We start from the raw sequence: 22,369 nt of genomic DNA, 5'->3' as shown, positions 1-22,369 counted from the left end.
TGGAGAAAGTCCAGACAAGAGCTACAAAAACGATTAATGGTCTAGAAACCATGACCAATTAGGGAAGGTTGAAAAAAAAAAAATGGGGATATTTCTAGTGAGGTATCCTAGGTATTCATACCAGGCCTGATGCTATTCAACTTTTTCATCTATGATCTGAAAGTAATGACTGCCTCAGAAAGAGTATTGCAGAAAGGGATCTGGGGGTCAGTGGATCACAAATTAAATAGGAGTCAACAGGCTAATGCTGTTGCAAACAAAAAAAACCCCACAATTCTGGGATGTATTACCTGGAGTGTTGTAAGACAGACAAGTAGTAATTCTTCCGCTTGACTCCATGCTGATTAGGCCTCAACTGGAGTATTGTGTCCAGTTCTAGGTGTCACATTTCAGGAAAGATGTGGACAAATTGAAGAAAGTCCAGAGAAGAGCAACAAAAAAGATTAAAGGTCTACAAAACATGATCGATTAGGGAAGGTTGAAATAAAATTGGGTTCGTTTAGGCTGGAGACTAGAAGATTGAGAGGAGATGTACGTTTAAGTACAAAAAGAGTTGTTAAAAGGAGGAAAGAGGTAAAGTGTTCTCTTTAACCTCTGAGGATAGCACAAGCAGCAATGGGCTTAAATTGCAACAAGGGAAGTTTAGATTAGACATTTGGAAAAAACTTCCTAATTGTCAGGGTGTTTAAGCATAGGAATAAATTGTCTAGGGAAATTCCAAATCTCCAATGATGGAAATTCCACAGAGCAGGTTAGACCTGTCAAGGATGGTCTAGATCAGTGGTCCCCAAACGGGGGTTTGCAAAATGTTACAGGGGCTTCTCAGGAAAAAATTCGCTAATGGCAGACAGTTGTCCCTAGGACCCCTGGGCAGCAGGGGGCCAGCAGCATGAGCCCTTGGACTTCCAAGAGCTAAGCAGATCAAAGCAAGCATACCTATCACACTAAGGAGATTTAAACTTCAAGACTCCTTATAAGAAATGGAAAGGGAGGTGGATATTTTTTGCTGTTCTTAAAAATAAATAGGCAGCTAGTATTGTTTTTAAAATTATTATGAAGAACAAGTTTAAGCTTTGTTGTAACGTGCATTATTTGCCTAGACTGCTCAAGACCTGAGTGCTTGTAGGAGGAACTCTTTGAGTTGACTTCTTAAATACCTTCATGCTGTTTCACATCTGATTACTCCTGGATGAAACATAGGAGCCTTGTCTCATAACAGGCTTATTCAAAGTGATACAAGCTACAAAAGTGAGATCTTGGAAGAGTGTTGCTGTTTTCATAATGTAATAAAAATACTGTAATGATAAAATAGTGTGTAATAAGCGTGTCATAAAAACAAATTTTATATTTCCAAGATCACTGCTTTTATACTTTATACTCGGGTAAAGGAGAAAATCCCTAGAAATACTCATTTTTAGGGAGGGGTTCGCAAGACTTGACATTTTAGTGAAAGGGGTTCACAGTTGTTAAAGTTTAGGAACTACTGGTCTAGATAATACTTAGTTCTGCCATGAGTCCTGGAGATTGAACTAGATGACTTTGAGGTCCCTTCCAGTCCTAAGCTTCTATGAAGTAAATCTAAAATTACTGCTGATAAAATTTGTGAATGACCCAAAGATTGGTGAGGTGGTAAATGACTATGAGTACAGAGCCACCACAAAGTGTTATCTGGATCATTTGGTAAGATGTATCCAGTCAAACAAAATGTTTATAAATACAACCAAATGCAAAGTTATACATCTAAGAATAAGGAATGCAGATCGACAGAATGTGTGACTGTATCCTGGAAAGCAGTGACTCTGAAAAGGATTTAGGGATCCTGGTGCACAAGCAACTCAACATGAGCTCCCAGCTCAATGCTGCAAATAAAAGGGCTAATATGATCCTTGGCTGTATAAACAGAGGAATAGTGAGTAGGAGTAGGAAGGTGATTTTACCTTTGTATGCAGCATTGGTGACATAGATACTGGAATGCTGCCTGCAGGGATGGTTTTCACATTTTAAAAAGGATGTTGAACAATTGGAGAGGCATAAGAAAAACATATGGCTGGAAGCTGAAGTCAGACAAATTTAAATAGTAAATAAGGTGTTTTTAACAGTGAAGTGGCTTAACTAATAAATTATCTATAGGGCTAAACAGTCTATGGGGCTCAGGTTTGGGGTGTGCTGAGGAGCACAGGCCTTCTGGCCTATGGAGGGGGAGTACTGCCACAGGGATGGGATGGCGGGGGGGGGGACGACACACAGGCCCACCCAACTCCACCACGTCCCAACCCAGGGCCCTAACAATGGTGGAGTAGTCTGCCACTGGGTCAGCAGGGATCCACCCACAACACACTGACCTGATTTCAGGCTCTCTCTCCACCAGATTATTGCCTGGTTCCACTGGGTTGCTTCCTTAACTACCCCTTGGGCATACCAGGATACAGGGGTCATCCTCAATCTCCCTGGGTTACACTGCCAAGGGTAGCAGATCCTTCACATCAAGAGCATCAGGGCTCCCTGGAAGCTCACGCTGTCTCTGGGGCAACAGCAGTTCTCCTGGAGCTCCACTCAAGCAGCAGGGAAGAAACATCTGTCTCCAGCAGCTTCCTCCCAACCAAGCTGATGGGCTAGCCTTTTATATTTCCCCTTCCTGCCCCGCCCCTCTGCTTCTGGCATGCGGGGCGTGGCACACCTGGCTCCACCCACCAGGCAACTTGCTGTGTTCCCTCCGTGTTTGCATCTGAGGGAGGCCATGCCTCCTCGCTACACCTTCTCTGTAACTTCCAATTCTCATATATCCTTTTTGACATGGGGCAACCAGAACTGCATGCAGTATTCATGGTGTGGGTGTGCCATGGCTTTCTATACTGGCATTCTGATACTTATTGTCTTATCTATCTCTTTCCTAATGGTTCCTAACATTCTTAGGTTTTTTGACTAATGCTGCACATTGAGCAGACATTTTCACAGAACTATCCACAATGACTCCTAGATCTCCTTCTTGAATGATAACAGCTCATTTAGAACCTGTTATTTTATATGTATATTTGGGATTATTTTCCAACTGCATTACTTTGCATTTATCAACACTTAATTTCATCCCCTTCTTTGTTGTCCAGTCACCCAGTTTGGTGAGATCCTTTTGTAACACTTCACAGTCTGCTTTAGACTTAACTATCATTAGTAATCGTATATTATCTGCGAACATTGCCACCTCCCTATTTACCCCTTTTCCTAGATCATTTATGACTATGTTGAATAGCACTTGTCCCAGTACAGATCCCTTGGGGACCCCACTATTTACCTCTTTCCACTGTAAAAATTGGCCATTTATTTCTACACTTTGTTTCCTGTCTTTTAGGCAGATACTGATCTATGAACAGACCTTCCCTATTATCCCATGACTATTTACTTTCCTTATGAGCCTTTGGTGAAGGACCTTGCCAAATGCTTTATGAAAGTCCAAGAACACCATATTCACTGGATCACCCTTGTCTACCTGTTCTTTGACACCTCAAAGAATTCTAATAGATTGGTGAGGCATGACTTCCCTTTACAAAAGCCATGTTGACTCTTCCCCCAGAAATCAAGTTCATTTGTGTGTCAGATAATTCTGTTCTTTACTATAGTTTCAGTTACTTTCCCTAGTACTGAAGTTACTCTCACAGCTTATAATTATCAGAATTGCCTTGGGAGTCTTTTTTAAAAATTGGCATTACATTGACCTCCAGTCATATAGTATAGATGCTGATTTAAGTGATAGGTTACATACCGTAGTTAGTATTTCTGCAATTTCATATTTGAGTTCCTTCAGAACTCTTGGGTGAATACCATCTGGTCTTGCTGACTTATTACTGTTTATCTATTTGTTCCAAAACCTCCTATAGTGACAGTAAGAAAACAAAGGAAAGAAGTGGGACTGCTAAACACTGAGGATGGGGCAGAGTAGAGATTAAAGATTATCTAAGCATGACCCAACACCTAAACAAATACTTTGCTCAGTTTTTAATAAGCTGAATGAAGAGCTTAGGAGTGGTGACTAATGGCAATGAAGATATGGAGGTAGAAATTACCACATCCAAGGTGGAAGTCAAATACAAACATCTTAATAGGACTAAATTGGGGACCCTGGATAATCTCCATCCAAGAATATTAAAGGAACAGGCACATGAAATTGCAAGTCCAATAGCAAGGCTTTTAATGAATCTGTAAACTCAGGAGGTCATACCCTATGACTAGAGAATTGCTAATATGATTCCTATTTTTAAGAAAGGAGGGGAAAAGTGATCCAGGAAACTACAGGACTGAGTTTGACCTGGATTGTATGCAAAGTCTTAGAACAAATTTTGAAAGAGAAAGTAGTTAAGGTCATATAGATGAATGGTAATTGGGTTAAAATGCAACATAATTTTACAAAAGGTAGAGCATGCCAGACCAACCTGATCTCCTTCTTTGAGAAAATTAACTGATTTTTAGACAAAGAAAATGCAGTAGATCTAATCTACTTGGATACAATTCCACATGGGAAATTATTAATTAAATTGGAGAAGAGGTGGATTAACATGAGAATTGAAACATGGATAAGGAACTTGTTAAAGAGAAAACTACAGATGATCATACTGAAATGGAGAACTGTCAGGCTGGAGGGAGATTACTAGTGGAGTTCCTCAGGGATCAGTCTAGGAACCAGTCTTATTTAACATTTTTAGTACTGACTTTGGCACAAAAAGAGAGTGCTAATAAAATTTGCAGATGACACAAAGTTGGGAGGTATTGCCAATACAGAAGAAGACTGGAATATCGTACAAGAAAATCTGGATAATCTTGTAAACTGGAGTAATAGAAATAGGATGAAATTGAATAGTGCAAAGTGAAAGGTCATGTGTTTAGGGACTAACAACAAGAATTTTTGCTATAAAATGGGGACATATCAGTTGGAAGAGAGAGAGGAGAATAAAGACCTGAGCATATTGGTTGATCACAGAACGACTGAGTCATCAGTATGCTGTTGCCGAGAAAAAGGCTAATGAAGTCCTAGGATGCATCAGGCGAAGTATTTCCAGTAGAGACAGTGAAGTGTTAGTACGGTTATATAAGGCACTGTTAAGACCTCATCTGGAATACTGTGTGCAGTTCTGGTCTCCCATGTTTAAGAAAGATTAATTCAAACTGGAACAGGTGCAGAAAAGGATTACTAGGATGATCTGAGGAATGGAAAACCTATCTTATAAGAGGAGACTCAAAGAGCTTGGCTTGTTTAGCCTAACCAAAAGAAGGATGAGGAGAGAGATGATTGCTCTCTATAAATACATCAGAGGGATAAATTTCAGGGAGGGAAAGGAGTTATTTCAGTAAGCACCATGGTGAACACAAGAACAAATGGATATGAACTGTCCATCAACAAGTCTAGGCTTGAAATTAAGCAAAGGTTTCTAACCATCAGAGGAGTGAAATTCTGGAATAGCCTTCCAAGGGGAGTAATGGAGGCAAACCTAACTGGCTTCAAGACTGAGCTTGATAAATTTATGGAGGGGATGGTATGATGGGACTGCCTACAGTGGCATGTGGCTCTTAGTTAGCTGCCAATAGCAAAAATCCCCATGGCTGGAGACAGGACACTAAATGGAGAAACTCTGAGTTACTACAGTGAATTCTTTCCCAGGTATCTGCCTGGTGAGCAAAATCCACAGTGTCCTAGCTAAGGATCTACATAGCTGTAGTATTTACCTGCACTCCAGCTTTCTATGTGAAGTGGAGAAAATCATGTGGAAGAATGGAAAAATCAGACATAACAGAAGATGGTTAGAACCAGAGGTTTTTTACTAAATGACTCACCTACAGTTTTTCACTTCCTCCCACTCATCATTAGTAAACATAATGAATAAAACTGGTCTATTACTAACCATGGGGTGAACTTTCCACTCTGTGGTGAAGCTGTTCACTAGAACCTGCCTCCTGTTGTTTAACTAGTTTTTAATTCACAACAGGGTTTTGTCCTTTTATTCTGTACTTATTTTCCCTTCTCTCTCATACAGGATCTTTTAAAAAAAATACAAATAAATAACGTTAAGAAGATCACCTCTGTATAGTCTGACTTTTCCAAAGAATGCTAACAGGTTAGTGAGGCATATTTTTCCCTTACAGCTGCAGTGATGCTTTGACCCTATCAAGTTATACTTGTCCAAGTGTTAATTACACACTTCATCAGTTTTGCTGGAAGTATTAGACCCTCTGTCGATAATTCTCTGGATCTCTCTCAGTTCCTTTTTAGAAGATAAGCACCACATGAACAACTTCCCCATATACAGGAATAGTTGCTTTTTCTAAAGATATATTCCTTGTCAATATCTCTGCTATTTCTCACTTCATCTTTAGAAGCCTTGGATGAATACTTTCTAGTACTGGTGATTTATTATGACTTTTTCCAGTTGTTCTGGAGGAGTTACAAGATGAAGAGATGGAGAAGACCTAGACTATTAAGTGCAGCTTCCTGCAAGCATAGGATGTAGTCCCTCACAGGTGATATTACCAGAGCTTACTGTTCTTAATACTCTATTTGCTCATAAGTGTACTAAAGCCACACTTCATTTTTCCATTGAAAAATGTTTTTAGAACATAAATTTTTTTCATTATCCTCAAGGGAGATGGAAAATGTCAATGCCAAAAAAAAAAAAAAAAGCAAAAGCTCCCACACCTTCTCTGCTGCCTCCCTTTCTTCTTTAATTGCCCTCCTAGCAACCTGGAGTGAGCTACAGTCACACATTATGGTACAATTAAAATTTACCAGCAAAGCAAGGACATGGTGCACACATTCATAGGACAGTGAAAGCAGTCGCAGAGGTTCTTTTTCTGAGCTCCTCCCTTCAGAGTTCTTTTAAATCAATTGTTTTCTCATCATTAAAGTGAGGGAATGGGAGTCAGAAGATGCAGAAATCTTAGACAAAAGTCAAAATTTTGAATCAGAGTAATTCATTAAGGACATATAACTCCAAATTGGTTTGGTTTGATAAGCTTGCCTCAGACTTTGCTGGAACATTCACCTTCAGTTTTAGAGCAAGTCTGGCAATTTTCCAGCACACCAATTTTCTAAGACAAGATTGGCAGTAAGGGGGTCCTAAAACAGGGCTTTATAATGAAAGCTGCTTCTATCCTTACCACTTCTTCATAATAATATTGCTACCTCAGCTATGTATTTTGAGGCTTACTTCAGCAGTGTTTGTAAAGTGTTTTGAGAACCTGAGATGCAAGGTGTTATAAAATTGCAAAAAAACTATTATAATGCTTGTGACAATAAACATCAAGAATGATAGTGGTGCTGGAGGATGAGAAAAGCTTCATGCCCAGACTACCTATGGAAAATGGCTCCCTCTGCAGGAGGAAGAGAGGATCTGCCAGAGGCCTTTAGGGGCAGACTGGAGATGAAGCCCCATTAGAAACATTGCACCCCCACCACACACCCACACACTCATTTTCTATCTGGGAGAAACAGAGAGGAGCAGAGGACAATCTGTTATGAAGAGGAGCGTGATAAATTGTTCTCCTTATTCACTGAGGACAAGACAAATAATGTTGCAACAAAGGAGATTTAGGTTAGACATTAGGAAAACTTCCTAACTATAAGGCTAGTTAAGCATTGGAACAAATTACTAAGGGAAGTTGTAGAATCTTTGTCACTGGAGGTTTTTAAGAACAGGTTAGATACACATCTGTCAGAGGTGGTCTAGATAATACTTAATCCTGCCTGAGTGCAAGGGATTGGACTAGATAACCTATCAAGGTCCCTTCCAGTCCTCCATTTCTATGATTCTATAAGGCAACTGGCAACATTGCCAAACCTGAGTATTCAAACATCACAAGTCATCCCCCACAAAATTATGAAGTGGATTAAAACTCAAGAGGTTTTTAAAAAATAAATAAAGGTTGAGGGGTTTTTTATGTGCTTTCTGGTTTCTGAACCTTTAGAATGTACTAGCTTCTCATTTTCAAGCTTTTCTCTACAACCACTAGGACTAGAAACTTACTTTAAAAAATAAAATCTGAGATTCTGATTTAATCACATGAATTCAGGAGCTGGGGATTTCTGAAATACATCAACTATTGCAAAAGTTAGCAGCGCCGAGTTGGAGAGCAGTAAGTGGTGAAGCTCTTGTGAAGGCACAGCTGGACTTTGGAGCTAAAAAAAGGAGGGACAAAGGACTTAAATGGGTCAAAGACCCTAAAATATAATAAACATCAAACATATTCCATATAGGGTAGGGCAATGGTGTTTAAAGCCTTTTTTCATGCTATTTTTTCTAAGAACTCCTTTTCCTACTGAAAAGCTACATTACATAAATATCCCCAAATAGCTTATGTTCTCCCCTTCCTGCATGGGTCATGGGGAGGATTTCCTGCATTTCCCTCAACATGCTTATAATACCTGTAGTTCTGCATTAAGGTAATGATAACTATAATCAAATCTCAGACTTTTCTGGTCACCTACAGGATCAGAAAGGAATATTTTCCTTGATGCACAATTGGCCAGATATAGTCTTTCCCCCTCCCTTCATCTTCCTCTTAAGCTTCAGAGGTTTGCTGTAGCTGAAGACAGGAACATTGGATGGGGTGGACCAGTGCTCTGAGGAGGTAGAGATGCCTGACTGGTGTGTCTTGCTCACATATTCAGGATCATACTGATCACCCTATTTTGGGTCATAAAAGAAATTTTTCCTCAAGTCAGATTGGCAGGGACCTTGGGGGCGGTGGAGTTTCCTTCCTATGTAGCATGGGGCATGGTTCACCTGCTAGGATCATCTGGACATATCAATTCCCTGCTATTTCCCTATTACAATGGTTTTCAACCTTTTTTTCATTTATGGACCCTTAAAAATTTTTGAATGGAGGTGTGGATCCCTCTGGAAATCTTAGATATAATCTGTAGAGCCCCAGGCATCCGTGGATCACAGGTTGAAAACCACTGTTCTATGGTAACAACAATCTTTTGGGGACATCCATTCTGTTACCTGTTCTGTTCATTCCCTCTGAAGGACCTGGCATTGGCCACTATCAGAAGACAGGATACTGGGCTAGATGGACCATTGGTCGGACCCAGTATGGCCATTCTTATGTTCTTATGATCCCTTAGACAGAGTCTGTGGACCCCAAATTGAAAACTGCTGTCCTAATGAATTCCCTGCCATTGCAGGGTCTTGAATGTCACATGCAGTTCTGGTCACCTCATCTCAAAAAAGATATATTAGAATTGGAAAAGGTTCAGAAAAAGGCAACAGAAATTATTAGGGATATGGTACAGCTTCCATATGAGGAGAGATGAAAGACTGGGACTGTTCAGCTAATAAAAGATAAGATTAAGGGCAGGGCTGTCCCTAGCCATTTTGGTGCCCTACGCAGCCCTCCCATGGGGGGCGGGGGTAGCTGTGTGGGCCCCAGGTCTCTGCGAGAGCGCAGGAGCAGGCTTGGAGGGCAGTGGGGAAACTGCCCCCCCCCAGCCTGAGCGAGCAGAGCGGGTTGGGGCCAGGTCGCTCCACTTCCTGCCACCAGGTGAGTGCAGGGCAGGTCCGACCCCGCACTCATGAGGCAGCAGGAAGTGGAGTGGCCCGACCCAGCCTGCTCTGCTCTGCTCCCAGGCATGGGGGCAGGGGGGAACCACCCTCCAGCACCCACTGTTGGCACAGAGTGGGCTGGGGCCGGGTCACTCTACTTACTGCTGTTGGTGAGTGCAGGCCCTTAGGGGAGTAGGGGCAAGGCTGGGCCTGGGGCAGAGCAAGGGTGGGAAGAGGTGGGGATGGGACGGAGGCCATGGGGAAGAGGCGAAGCAGGGGCTGGAGCAGCACACAGCTGCATAGGGCACCAGGAAATTTGGCGCCCCATTCCAAATGCCCTACGCAGCTGCGTACTTTGCATATGGGTAGGGATGGCCCTGATTAAGGGGGGGATATTATAGAGGTCTATCAAATCATTAATAGTATGAAGAAAGTGAATAGGAAAGTGTTATTTATGTTTTCACCAAGCACAAGAACTAGGGAACACCCGCTAAATTAATAGGCAGCAGGTTTAAAACAAATAAAAGGAAGTACAGGTTTCAGAGTATCAGCCGTGTTAGTCTGTATTCGCAAAAAGAAAAGGAGTACTCGTGGCACCTTAGAGACTAACAAATTTATTTGAGCATAAGCTTTCGTGAGCTACAGCTCACTTCATCGGATCAAATAAATTTGTTAGTCTCTAAGGTGCCAAAAGGAAGTACGTTTTCACACAATGCACAATCTGTGGTATTCGTTGCCAGGGATTGTTGTGAAGGCCAAAAGTATAAGTAGGTTAGAAAAAGAATTAGATAAATTCATGGAAGATAGGTCCTTCAATGGCTATTAGCCAAGATAGTTAGGGATGTAACCCCATGCTCCAGGTGTCCCTAAACCGCTGACTGCCAGAAGGGGTGAACACTCAAAATTGCCCTGTTCTGTTCATTCCCTCTAGAGCATCTGGCACTGCCATTGTCAAAGACAGGATATTGGGCTAGATGGACCATTGGTCTGACCCCATACGGCTGTTCTTATGTTCTTAGGGGCACCTTGGTCTCCCCTGTTCTTTTTCAGTGACACACAACAATTTAGCCCTGGTCTATATTTAAATGTAAATCAATCTAGTTATGTTGCTCAGGAATGTGAAAAATTCACACCCAAGAGCTGTAGTTAAACCAATCTAACCCCAGGTGTGGAATGCAGCTAGACTGACAGAAGAATCTGTCTATTGACTTATTTCAGAGTAGCAGCCGTGTTAGTCTGTATTCGCAAAAAGAAAAGGAGTACTTGTGGCACCTTAGAGACTAACAAATTTATTTGAGCATAAGCTTTCGTGAGCTACAGCTCACTTCATCAGATGCATTTGAATTTGCATCCGATGAAGTGAGCTGTAGGTCACGAAAGCTTACGCTCAAATAAATTTGTTAGTGTCTATTGACTTAGCTGCTGTAGCTTGGGGTGGTAGATTACTTACATCAATGGAAAAAACACTTCTGTCAATGTAGGAAGCTACATTGTAGCTTGTACATGTAGGTGCTACAGTATCGTAGCCCCTAGTGTAGACATACCCTTAATCTTCTGATGACTGAAAAGTCTTAACTAAAGACTTTGGGCTTAGTATAGGGGTATCTGGGTTGATATTATTAAAACGGAACTATAAAATTCATGAGCAGCTATGATAGCACTAAGCCATATCAGACAGTGTATCATTCAGGCATTGGGACACTTCTTGGATGGCTGTAGGCAACAAGACTCGAATCCTGCTGTGACCCTAAGAGTCCTTAATGCCCACTGGCATAGGGCATACTGTCTCTGATCAGACCCAACCAACTCACTACATCCAACTCTGTGTTAAGTATCATATGAAAGCTAATAACATGCTGGTTATTAATATCATTGCCAAATACATGTTAACTTTATATGTGAAGTTATGAACTTCCTCTGTATGATGTTTCTAAACACATTTACAACCAAACAGTCTAGCCTAGATAAAGGTGATGATAAACACCTCTGTCCTAGACCAAGGAATGTGGGTTTCTAGAAAACTAATAGGTTGGAGTGTTTTACAGTCTCTGTAGAGGCACCTAACGTAACACTTTCTCTGTGAGTGCCAGTGAGAGGGACTGGTCCCTGCAGAAGGAAGATTTGGAGGCAAATTCAGGGCTGGAAAGCTACTAAGGTCAGCCTGCAAGGAGTAACCAGGTTAGGCAAAGCCAGGGTGAGGCTATGGGCTCCCGGCAGGCAGGTAGGGTCAGAGCGCTGGACCCAAGCTGCACAAGTCACAAGATGCTGACTGAACTCTTTACTGGTCTGAGTGAACCCCAAAATGTCACACATGCAATGAGCTCCATAGGGGCAGAACACTGCTCCCCTGCCGGAGTTCGCTGCAGGACTGAGGCCCAGCTACCACTAACCCTCAGGCTGGTACATGCCAAACAGTCCGAGCAGCCAGGTGCAGTGTGCAGCCCCTTCGGCGCAAGGGGGCCAAGTGGCCAACCTCAAGATCCCGATTCCAGGCTCACCCAGCAGTTTGGAGGTGTTTGGTGCTGCCAGCTCAGGGCAGCCTGAATTCCAGCTCCAGCCTGAGGTTTGGCTGCCATCCGCCCCTAACTGGCAGGGGCCTGCGTCCAGCTCAGGCCCCCCTCTGAGGGCTGCTGTGGGGCTGAGCCGGGCGAATCAGTTATTTAGAAGTGGCACCAAGGGTGTGGGCTCCATGAGCCAGCAGGGCTCGTGGGGCCCTTACCTGCCGGCCAGGGAAGCGGGGGTGGCAGCTGAGCTGGGCTGGGGGCTCCCGCTCCCCGAGCCGGGGGAGGACAGCAGCTAGAGGGAGCTCCTCCGGGCCGCCTCTGCCTGTGCGCCCCGGTTCCTTTCATAGGCTTCCAGTCCCTCCTCCCCGCCCTCCTTCCCCCGTGATGGCGGAGGACAGCGAGTCTGCGGCCAGCCAGCAGAGCCTGGAGCTGGATGACCAGGACACCTGCGGCATCGACGGCGACAATGAGGAGGAGGCCGAGCACGCCAAGGGGTAGGCGGCAGCGCCCGCGGCTGAGCCGGCGCGTCCGGCCCCGGCTGTAGCACCGCCGCGGGCGCGGGGACGAGGAAAAGCGCTGGGCTCCCTCCGGCCCGGCCCCTGGCTGCAGCGGGGCCCGGGGGCGCTCCGGCGGGGCGGGGCGGGGAAGGCAGCGCGGGGCCCAGGTGCAGAGACGGGCCCTGCGGCTGGCTGGGCTGGAGCAGCGCGGGATCGCCGTAGCTGTTGTGCCGGGCGCTGGGAGGCGGGAGGCAGCCGTTCGCCCCGCGCCTCTTGGGAGCCTGAAGCGGGGCCTTCCTGCAGGGGGCGGCGGCGTGGGGCGGGGAGCTGTCAGCGGGCAGGTCCCGCGCTGCGGGGCCTCCAGGGAGGTGCCAGGAATCGGTGCCGTAGCCCCCCTCTGCTGCCCTGCTGGGCGAGGCTTGCTACCGCGCCAGCGTGTGAGCCTGGCTGTGGCAGCGCCCCCACCCCTAGCTTGCTCTGGGGCCGGGCCGGTCTTCTGCGGGCATCGCGGCCGGCCGGCTGAGCCCCTTGGCGGCAGGCGGGCTCTGTTCCTGTCCCCGCCCTCAGTGGAGGCACGAAGGGCTTGTGCTTGGAGATCAGTCGCCCTGTTTGCCGCTGGCGGCAGCGTCTCCTGAGTTAGGTGAGCTGCAGTGTTTTGTTTTGTATGTACGCCCCGACTCACCCAGCGCGGTGAGATGCCCCGGTTTCCAGCAAGAGGAGGCCTTGAGTAGAGGGTGTAGCCAGCAGCATGTCTGTGGAGAAGCACTGTCCTTAGGCTAACCCTCGGGGGAAGGTGGTCACATGCTGGCAAATCCATACTTACAGGCGACCCCCCCCCGTTAAAAAATCAACCTGATGCCACAGGCATTTCCCCATATATGCAAGAGCCCTGTGAGAGAAACAGAGCAGTGAAAGGTGGCATTTTATTGCCTTCCTGCTGAGGAAGGAATGGGATAGCATCTGTTGTGTTTTTATTTACCATGATTTTTCGACTTGAGGCCTCTCCAAAGCTCTTCTAATTCACTGTATTTCTGTGAAGTTAAAAGATGCCCCTCCATTTTCCCGCAGGTCTTTTTGTTTATAGCTTTCAAACGAATGGCAAATATACAGATCTCCTGAATGAGCAGGATAGGCTCTCTGGAGAAAATATGAAGATATTTTCAGGACTCTTGAATTATCCACCTCAGCCTTGTCGTTCATTAAATGAAACTATTCTTCCACCTCAACACCACCTACTGTCCAAAAAGAAACGTGTATAAATCTACTTGTAATTGGAGTAGGGCATGAGCGTCTCAAGTCATTAATACAGCAAGTATATTTTAGTGGTAGTCCCTTCTCCTTATTATTCTTAATCACTTTCTACAAACTCATTTTACTGTAGATTAAACTTTGTCTCCTGTTTCTGGATGAGAAACAGGACAGTCTGTCTACATATATACAGCCCTGATCTTGCAAAGGGATCCAAAGGTGTGGCCCCCTTACACATGCTCAGAGTCCCATTGATTTCAGTGGGTCTCTGTGTGGACATAAAGGACCATTTGTGGATCTCGCTGCTGGATTGAGGCACTGGGGGGAAACAATGTTTTAAGAGTTAATTACGTTCAAATTTACATTCTTATCTTTTGGGTTAGAAATATGTTAGCAAAGGGAAAATACTGTCACAAGGAGTGGCCACGGTGACCTAAAATAGAAATAGGTTAGCTTATAAACAACTATATAAATATCTTCTTAGTCATTAATTTCTTATTCATTTGGGAGACTTATTCATTTCCATAAGTGATTATGTTTGAGAAAGTATGCTGTTTATTGTCTGCTGTCCCCCAGGACTTGCTTGGCAACAAACTGCTCTGTACCTTAAGTGTGATGTAAAAAGTCTTTAATTTAAGATTTAGAAAGACCGACTCCAGTTTTTCTTGTACTGCAACTTCCTCTGTGTATTCATGCCTTGCATACTAAAATAGCTGTGTCGAAAATAATTATAGTAATATAAATTTGGAATATTTAAAAAAGGAAGAAATTGTGCTGTGCTAACTTGGAGCTTTAATTTTGTTTGAAAGAAAATTCCAGCATTTCTTAATTTCTAAATACATGAAATTAATACCACTGAAAATACAGTATGACTGTACATTATTGTCACCAGTGGGTCACACTGACATTCCAGGCCATTCAAGAGCCTGCTAATGATTGTCTAGAATTTATGCTTGGTAACTTAACTGTTGGAAGTCCAATTTCTCTTCTTTTCTTCTGTTTTTATTACTTTTCCTTGATTGATCTATTTCTGTCCTATAATAGAAGTCCAGCCTTCCAAGCCATTTAACTAGGCTTCTTCATAATCATAGTGAGCGCAAGAAGCAGTGTTTAAGTAGGAGCAAGGGTACAGTTACGCATCTCTACATGGTGATACATAACTTGCAGCAATACTTGCAAAGCAAGGTGACTGCAGTCTTTAAATGAGAAGTAATATGGCCATGGGCTATACACAATTCTTTTTGCAATCTGTTAAGTATTATGATGAGTTCTCCACAGAAGCCAGTTTTTATGGGTGAGCAATAAATGAAAAATAGGATACTTTCAGATACTATAAAGTTTAACAAAAGGAGTGGCTAGATCACTCCAGTAAAACAAACAAACAAACAAATGATGGGTGTTGTTAGTTTCATAGGACTTGTAATATACAAAGTCAGGTATGAAATTCTGAGTTACTGCTATGTTGATCATCTTTTTTTGGCACAGTATCTGCTATTAATTGGAAGTTTTGTGTAAGGCTGGCCCTTTTTGTCAGCTGAGATACTCAATCAAAAATTCCAACAGTAGTTATATTGAAAAGCCATGTCAGAAACTAGTAACTGAAAACCATGCTGTTGCATGGATGTAATTTGTAAAGTCATGTATGTAAAACAATCTGAAAATGGCTCAGAACTTAAAAATTGGAGAGTAACAAACAATGATTTCCAGAGATAATTAAACCTGGTGATATTCTAAACGGAGCTGTCAACCATGCTTGTAGCTGTTTCCTTTGCCTCACTGATTCAACAGACGTTCTGTGCTTCAGAGCAATGTTGTGGGTGGTTGTGTTGATTTGTGTACGGATTGTGTTGTGCTGGGAAATTTATGTGAGTGGCGAATGACACGTGAGGCACTACATACATTTGGAGTTATTGTATGTGCTGGTTGTACTGTTGTGTGGGTGGTTTTGAAGAATTGTGGCAGTTGGGCCATCTGGGCAATGTCACTCATACAACCAATGACAGGTTTCAGAGTAGCAGCTGTGTTAGTCTGTATTCGCAAAAAGAAAAGGAGTACTTGTGGCACCTAAGTACTCCTTTTCTTCATACAGCCAATGACACTCTTGCATGCAAATTAGCTGTAGAGTAAGGGTGATAGTTGGTTGAGTTACCTCTGATATCACAAAGGTCTAGGATTCCTGGCATGGCATAGATACATGCCTTACTGTCACATGGATGTAATTTGCAAAGTCAAAATGGCAGATAACTTAAAAATTGGACAGTAACATATCATGAATCCCAATAATTGAACCTGGTGATATCTGAACAAAAAGAGCTAACAGCAATGCTTGTAGCTGTTTCCATCGCATCACACTGACTCTACAGAATGTATACAATTCAGAGTGACAATCCTGGAATATTATTAAGTAGATTATAGCAAAACATAACAGCATTTTAGCATTCTGCTTCAGAACTGGAAAATTCAACATCCCCATACAAATTCCCTCCTCTGCTCCCATTGTGATGTTTTTGCTTTTGATGTTACTTTAAAATTTGCTTTGAGATTTCAGATTAGTTCCTATTGCACAGATATGCTATGGAGTATTTACAGGCTAACTTGGTGCTTTAAAGTATGGTCATGTAAAGTGTCTTGCTGAGTTTGGAATAGTCTGCATTAGTGGTACTGAATATTTAATTTTATTCTGTCTCAGGCTTTACTTTTCTTATAGGGAGGGGTATTGTTTATCATGTGTCAGTCTTTGGTGTGAATACTACTTCAAGCTGTAGCTTGACATTTAAAATTGGGTCATACACTGTTGACCATAAATAATGCTGTGACATAGTGATGGTGGATTGTGTGTGTGTGTTTGTGTGTGTGTTTAATGTGCTGTGGACAGCAGACGACAGGATAAGTATTCAATAGAAAATAATACAGAACTCTCTAGGATGCGAGTGTCTGTGCCCTACACATCTGGTCCCATTTTCAGGATGCAAGATCATGTATGTTTTGTGATTCTCATATGTTAGTCTCCTTTTTCTCCCTCATCTCTGAAATTTGTTCCTGTTAAGTTTGCTGTCTGCTGCACTACGTTCCACTTCACAGGAAAAGACTGTTTCTAAAACGGCTTCATTAGTAAATGTACTTTAAAATAGGATTAAATACATTAACTCAGTGTTTTTAAATACAGTTTACTTGACCCTACCCCACATTTCCCTTTCTCTGTAGGGTCTTTCAGTCTATTCTCAATGGCTCTTTGCATAGGAATTCTGTGATAGAAAGGGCACAGAGAATTTTCAGTAGACAGCTTCAGAAAGATTGTAAACATCAATATGAAATGCTTGTATGAGTTTTTTTAAAAGTACTGTAATAGAACACTAAGATATAGCATTGTTGAATGGCAGCTTTATAAACATGTTTTTGTCTAAAAAATTTTTCAAAATTGTTTTTAAAGAAATGTGTAACTGTTTTAGTCCAGAACTTGGCATACAAAGTCTGAGTCCTGGAGTGCATTCTTAAAAAGAGATTTGTAGAGCAAAGGGACAGAAGAAACATATTAGTTTAACATTCTGAATATATGGCATGCTGTATGTATGGCACATTTGGTTTATTACTAAACTATAATTCTTGAAGAAAACAGTGTGTTTCCAAAAATTAGTCCAAAAATGTTCACCTAGCTACTGTTTGTGTTAACAGTGAACTTCAAAGGACGTTATCAAGGCTTTCTGGTTCAAAATATTTTCTCTCTTGAAATAGTTATGATCTAATAGGAGAGGGGACACTCCCAGAATCTTAATATTGATTTTTTTAAAAATATAAAAACTCTGAGCCAAATATAGCCCTGGTGTAAATATTATAATTCCTGAGTTCCATGAAATCAAACCCATTTACGTCAGATCTGAATTTGGTCTTATATTGCAGAAACTATTTAAAAAAATCTTTGTGGTCCCCTGCAAAAATGCTTTTGTACACTGTTATTGACTGATGCAGAGCCAAAAACCACTGTTTGGAAGAGCTGTGCAGGTAAAGAGCTTGGCAGCCAAAATGACCTTAAACATCTGAAAGATGGGCTTGTTTCTGAAATTCAGAAATTTTTTACTTAAATTTATGGGTAATGGCAATTTTTAATAGAGATGTTGGTGTTTGAAAAAGCTGGTTTTGTTCAAGGGATACTGGATATTCAGCAATACAGTTTAAAATAACACTCAATGATGTGCTTTGGGAAAGGTATTAAGATCCATTCAAACACAAAAGGAAAAACAGCAATTGCCGCACTGGGGATAATATGTAATACTCTGCCCTTCTTTAGCCTCTTCCATCTGAGAATCTGAAAGCTTTGCACAGATTTTAATGAATTAAGCTTTTCAACAGCCATATAGGGAAAGTAAATATCCCTGTTTCTCAGAGGATGGAACAGAAGCTCAGAGAGGCTAAGACCCCTTATAAAAAAAAATGTGCATGCACTTTTTCACACTCATGTAAAACAGCAGATGTGCGTCCACAAGTAGAAAGGAATGTGTGGGTGGAATTACAGATTTACATGCATAACTGTTGTAGACATTTGTAAAAATGTAGGCCTAAATAACTTGCCCAAGGTCATACACATAATCTGTTTCTGTGGCAAAGTTAGTCTATCTTGAGGTAGAGCCAGGTTTCTTGACACTCTGCTTTTACCTTAAGTAAGGCCTGGTCTACACAGTTTTTGTAGCAGTATGTGGATGTAGTTAATGGCGTCTTATACCAGAATTGCTTATTCCCCTTCCCCTTTATATCTGTATAGTTGTGTCCACACAGTTGTACTTCTTTAACTATGCAGGTCCAGTATGGAGGTGCAACCAGGTCATATTTCACTGCTGTTGCGACTATGTACCTGGAGCAGTGTTCTGGCAGCAGGACCCTGTTTAAAAGTGGTCAGGGCCATGGCTGGCTCTCTCTGTAGCCTATGGAACCGTAAGCAAGTGCAAAAACTTTGGGAGAGGGGGATTTACCCCCTGCAACTCCTCCTAATTGGTGTCTCAGTTGAATGGGTGCAGAATCAAGCCCTACAAGACTACAAAAACTGGATAGTTAAACATGGTGTGTAAATGACCAATTGTTCAGGTACAAATACGTTGTGTGTGTGTGTGTAGCATGCTCTTTGAACGTCTACCTTATAGGATATTCTTCCTTCTTATGCCCACATGTAGCTACTACAATGTGAATGTGATTTATGTGCTGGACTAGTGGAGGAAAGACTAATATTCTCCCCCAGCCCCAGTTGTAAAACTCCTATAGTCCTTTCAGTTCAGTAGTTTTGAAGAGAGTTAGAAATATTAAAGGTAGAGGCTTGTCTGTTACTGCTTTTGCCCTCAGCTCTGCACAGTCACTGTTTCTAACTTGCCTCCATAGTCAATAAAAGTTGCTGACCACTGCTGAATCTTTCTGCTGCAAACATGCCTAAAGAAAAGTGAAGTGAAGGACAAACAGATCTGTCTTTTAAAATGTTTCATATTCTGTGAAATGTAACAGTAATGAAAGGCCAATTTAAGCAGCTGACTCTACAGAGCATTTCTGCTTCTGAACATTCCTGTTGCATGGACACCCTGTCAAAGAGAGAAAAATATTTCTTTTGGATCAAGCATTGTGAACATTTTAAAACTGAAGGTTGTGAACCAAAACTGGGATTTGAGTAGAGGCATACTTTAGAAATGGTAGGGAGAGGGATTATTCAAACAAACGTGTTAGCACTTTTAATGTTGCTGATCTGCTTTATTTTTCCCTCAGCTGAAATCATAAACAAAATCAGAAGTAGTTTTAAAAAGATGGGTCTGAACACCACCAAAAAGTATTGTTCTCAGCTGTCTAATTTTTCATATAGAGTCACACATGTTTAAGAAGAGAAAAAGCAACCCTCTCCTGGCCAGTAACCAAATTGAGTATCCTGGTATAAACATGATTTCACAGGGAGAACATTAGTAAGACTTGACAAAGCACCATTCTTTTGCATCGTTACCAAAGTGACATTTTTGAAGTGTAGTAATTTCATTACTTAACTAAACCAAATAAAACATTGACCTTTTAACGATCTTAATGAGCAAAATTCCACCGTGGTGTAAGTCGGAGTAGCTCCCATTGAAAAGTATGTGAGTTGCACCCACTTATCCCAGAGCTGAATTGGGAAAAGTGGGCCCAGTGGAAGTGCATGTTAGAAGAATAGTGTTTGCAGTCCCAGATACCAGAGCTATATTCAGGAGTAATGCCACTTTTGCAGTTCAGCTCAGGGATCAACTAGCATCATTCTTCTGTCATCAGTAAGATGCTGAGGGGAAAATAAAAGTTTAGTGGAAAAGATCAAACCAACAGAAACATTAGATTTAGTTGAGTGTGTTTATTAATATAAACAATATAGAAAATGACTTTTTTTTTTGTTTAAAACTGTAAGGCACTCAAATGTTTTGCTTTTGCCATAGTTTGTGAAGTCCTTGAAAACTTAGGTCTGCTTGCACACATTTCAACTTACTCATAGCTATAACCTCTATGTGGATCTTTAGGACTGTTCTTTCATTATAGCGTACACGTACCAACAACTTAGCACCCAGGCATACTAAGTAATTTTAAGTGTGATTCTTTTAAACAAATATATCTTTTAATTGTTTAGGCTGGTGCAGTTTATAAACATGATTCCAGAATTAAAAATTCTCTCTGTGCCTCATTTATGCAGCTCAAATTCCTATTTCTTCTTTGAGTAGATGCAGCCATGTATTACATGTAGGTGTGTGTATGGCTCGGACACTGGAGATGGTGAATTTTGCCAAGGAGTACCCATAGAGGGGCAGCATTCGTACCTTGTGGCCATAGCCCCTCCCCTGGTTATATGAGGTGGTGGAGCTGTCCTGACCCTCCTCAGTTCCTTCTTTCCACCTGTGGCTGGAGTCAGAGCTCTGTGTGGTCTTAACTTCATGACCTCTCACTATTTTAGTGTCTTCTAGTTGTATATAGTTAGTAGTACCCTTAGTGTTAGGTTAGTGTTAATTGCACTTAGTTAAGTATTTCCCTGTGAAGCCCTCACTGGGATTTATACATTTTATGTCCTGTGCGGGAGCAACCCCCAGCAATGATCCCCACACACGGTGCTTGCTGTGCTTGGCAAGGGCCCGCGTCAAGGAGCGGTGTGTGATCTGTAGATTGTTCATGAAACTGACTCAGGTGGCTAGGGACCTTCACCTAAAGCAGCACCTGCTCAAACAGGCTATATAGCCGGCTTCGGCACAAGGCCCTTGTTGGATCAGAGGTCACCCTCAGGTTCTGGAGGTGGTGCTGCTTTGCACTCTGGAGCAGGTGCCTCTCCAAAGAGATGGAGGAGCTGTTCCCTGTTGAGTGCGCCGAGGAAAAGGTTGCACAAGACCAATTGAGACCACTCCAAGTCTTGTGGGGTCTCTTCCAACTCCTCCAGGAAGAGCGTGGACCGGCATGAAGCTTAGTGCCAGTTCTCAGGATGTGCCTAGTATCAAGTAGGGAAGTAGAGACCCTGCACTATCTACTCTGGTTCTGGCTCTGGGGGTCCATTGGGTCTGGTACTGACAAGGGTGATGCTGACACCAACTCTTTCCACATTAGCAGTGTATCAGGCAGCTACAGACTTCCTCTCCCTTGGCCCAGGACTTTGCCAGGTCTGCATTGTTTATAACCCGGTTGGCTGGGCAGGCTTCTAAACCCTTGGGTCTGCTGGCACTGCACCCCAATGTTCTCTTCCACAGCCTGTGGAAGAAGGACCGGTACCAGACTCAGTATAAGGGACATCCTTGGCACCAGGAAACTCCTTGGCATCGGTGCATGTTACCATGGCGGCTCTCACCACTCTTCACTTGGGCACCATCATCTGCTTTGGTACTGCACTGACTTTGGGGTTGACACCACTTATGGCACTGGTGTATTTGGTGCCAGCAGTAGAGCTTCCATCATCAGTCCTGGTCCCTGCCTCGTTCTGGGTGATGGACGAGTCAGACCAGTTACTTGCTCCCTCAAGACTGGATCCACCTTTGTGCCCAGAAACCTGAGGCGCCTCGGCGTTTTGGTCAGGATCTTTCTCCTCCCATTCTTCATCACCTGATCCACTTCGGGGACCATTTATAGAGTACTACGGGCACTGGAATTGGCACTTATCTCACAGTTGGGATGAGGCAACTACTGGCCACCTATGCCCTATCCTTATTTGTAGTCTCTATGGAATCCATGGGACACTCCTGGGTTGTGGAGGTCGTGCTTCTCGGCTTGCTCTAAGACAAGGTCTCCAGCCAGATCGGTGGTGGGAACTGTGGACCCACCTCAGATTCAGGCACCAGTGAGCCTTCCCGGTATGGAGCTGCCCCTTGCAGCTCCACCAGTCCCGGAATGGGAGCCCATTAACCACCTTCTCTTCGTCCCCAAGTGTTTCAGTCTGGCTCTTCTTCTTCTCCAATACCAGAAGATTTCAAGGCCTATTAAGACCTTTTGCTGCAGACCTTTTGCAGCATTTGTCTGCTTCCCTGGGAATTCAGGCAGTATTCCTTCAGGAGGAAACCCATAAATTAGTGGATATCCTGCAGCCGTCTGCTCCTGGGAGAGTAGCTCTCCCTATCAACGATGCACTCCTAGAGCT

General features: G+C 42.9%; 1 protein-coding gene across 4 annotated transcripts in view; it reads left to right on the top strand.

The window, feature by feature from the left end:
• Positions 1-12,074: 12,074 nt before the first annotated feature.
• The window catches only part of NMT2 (N-myristoyltransferase 2), a 58,817-nt gene continuing 48,522 nt past the window's right edge, over positions 12,075-22,369 (top strand). For all 4 annotated transcript variants that reach the window (XM_043509381.1, XM_038389786.2, XM_043509382.1 and 1 more), the window contains exon 1: positions 12,075-12,525. In XM_043509381.1, the coding sequence (XP_043365316.1) occupies positions 12,416-12,525 (110 nt within the window). In that variant the 5' untranslated portion in view covers positions 12,075-12,415. The remainder of the gene's footprint in view (positions 12,526-22,369) is intronic.

Source organism: Dermochelys coriacea, chromosome 2 (assembly GCF_009764565.3).
Source record: "Dermochelys coriacea isolate rDerCor1 chromosome 2, rDerCor1.pri.v4, whole genome shotgun sequence".
Classification (NCBI taxonomy): Eukaryota; Metazoa; Chordata; order Testudines; family Dermochelyidae; genus Dermochelys; species Dermochelys coriacea.
Note: the sequence above shows the minus strand (reverse complement) of the source record. Positions and strands in the feature narration are given on the sequence as shown.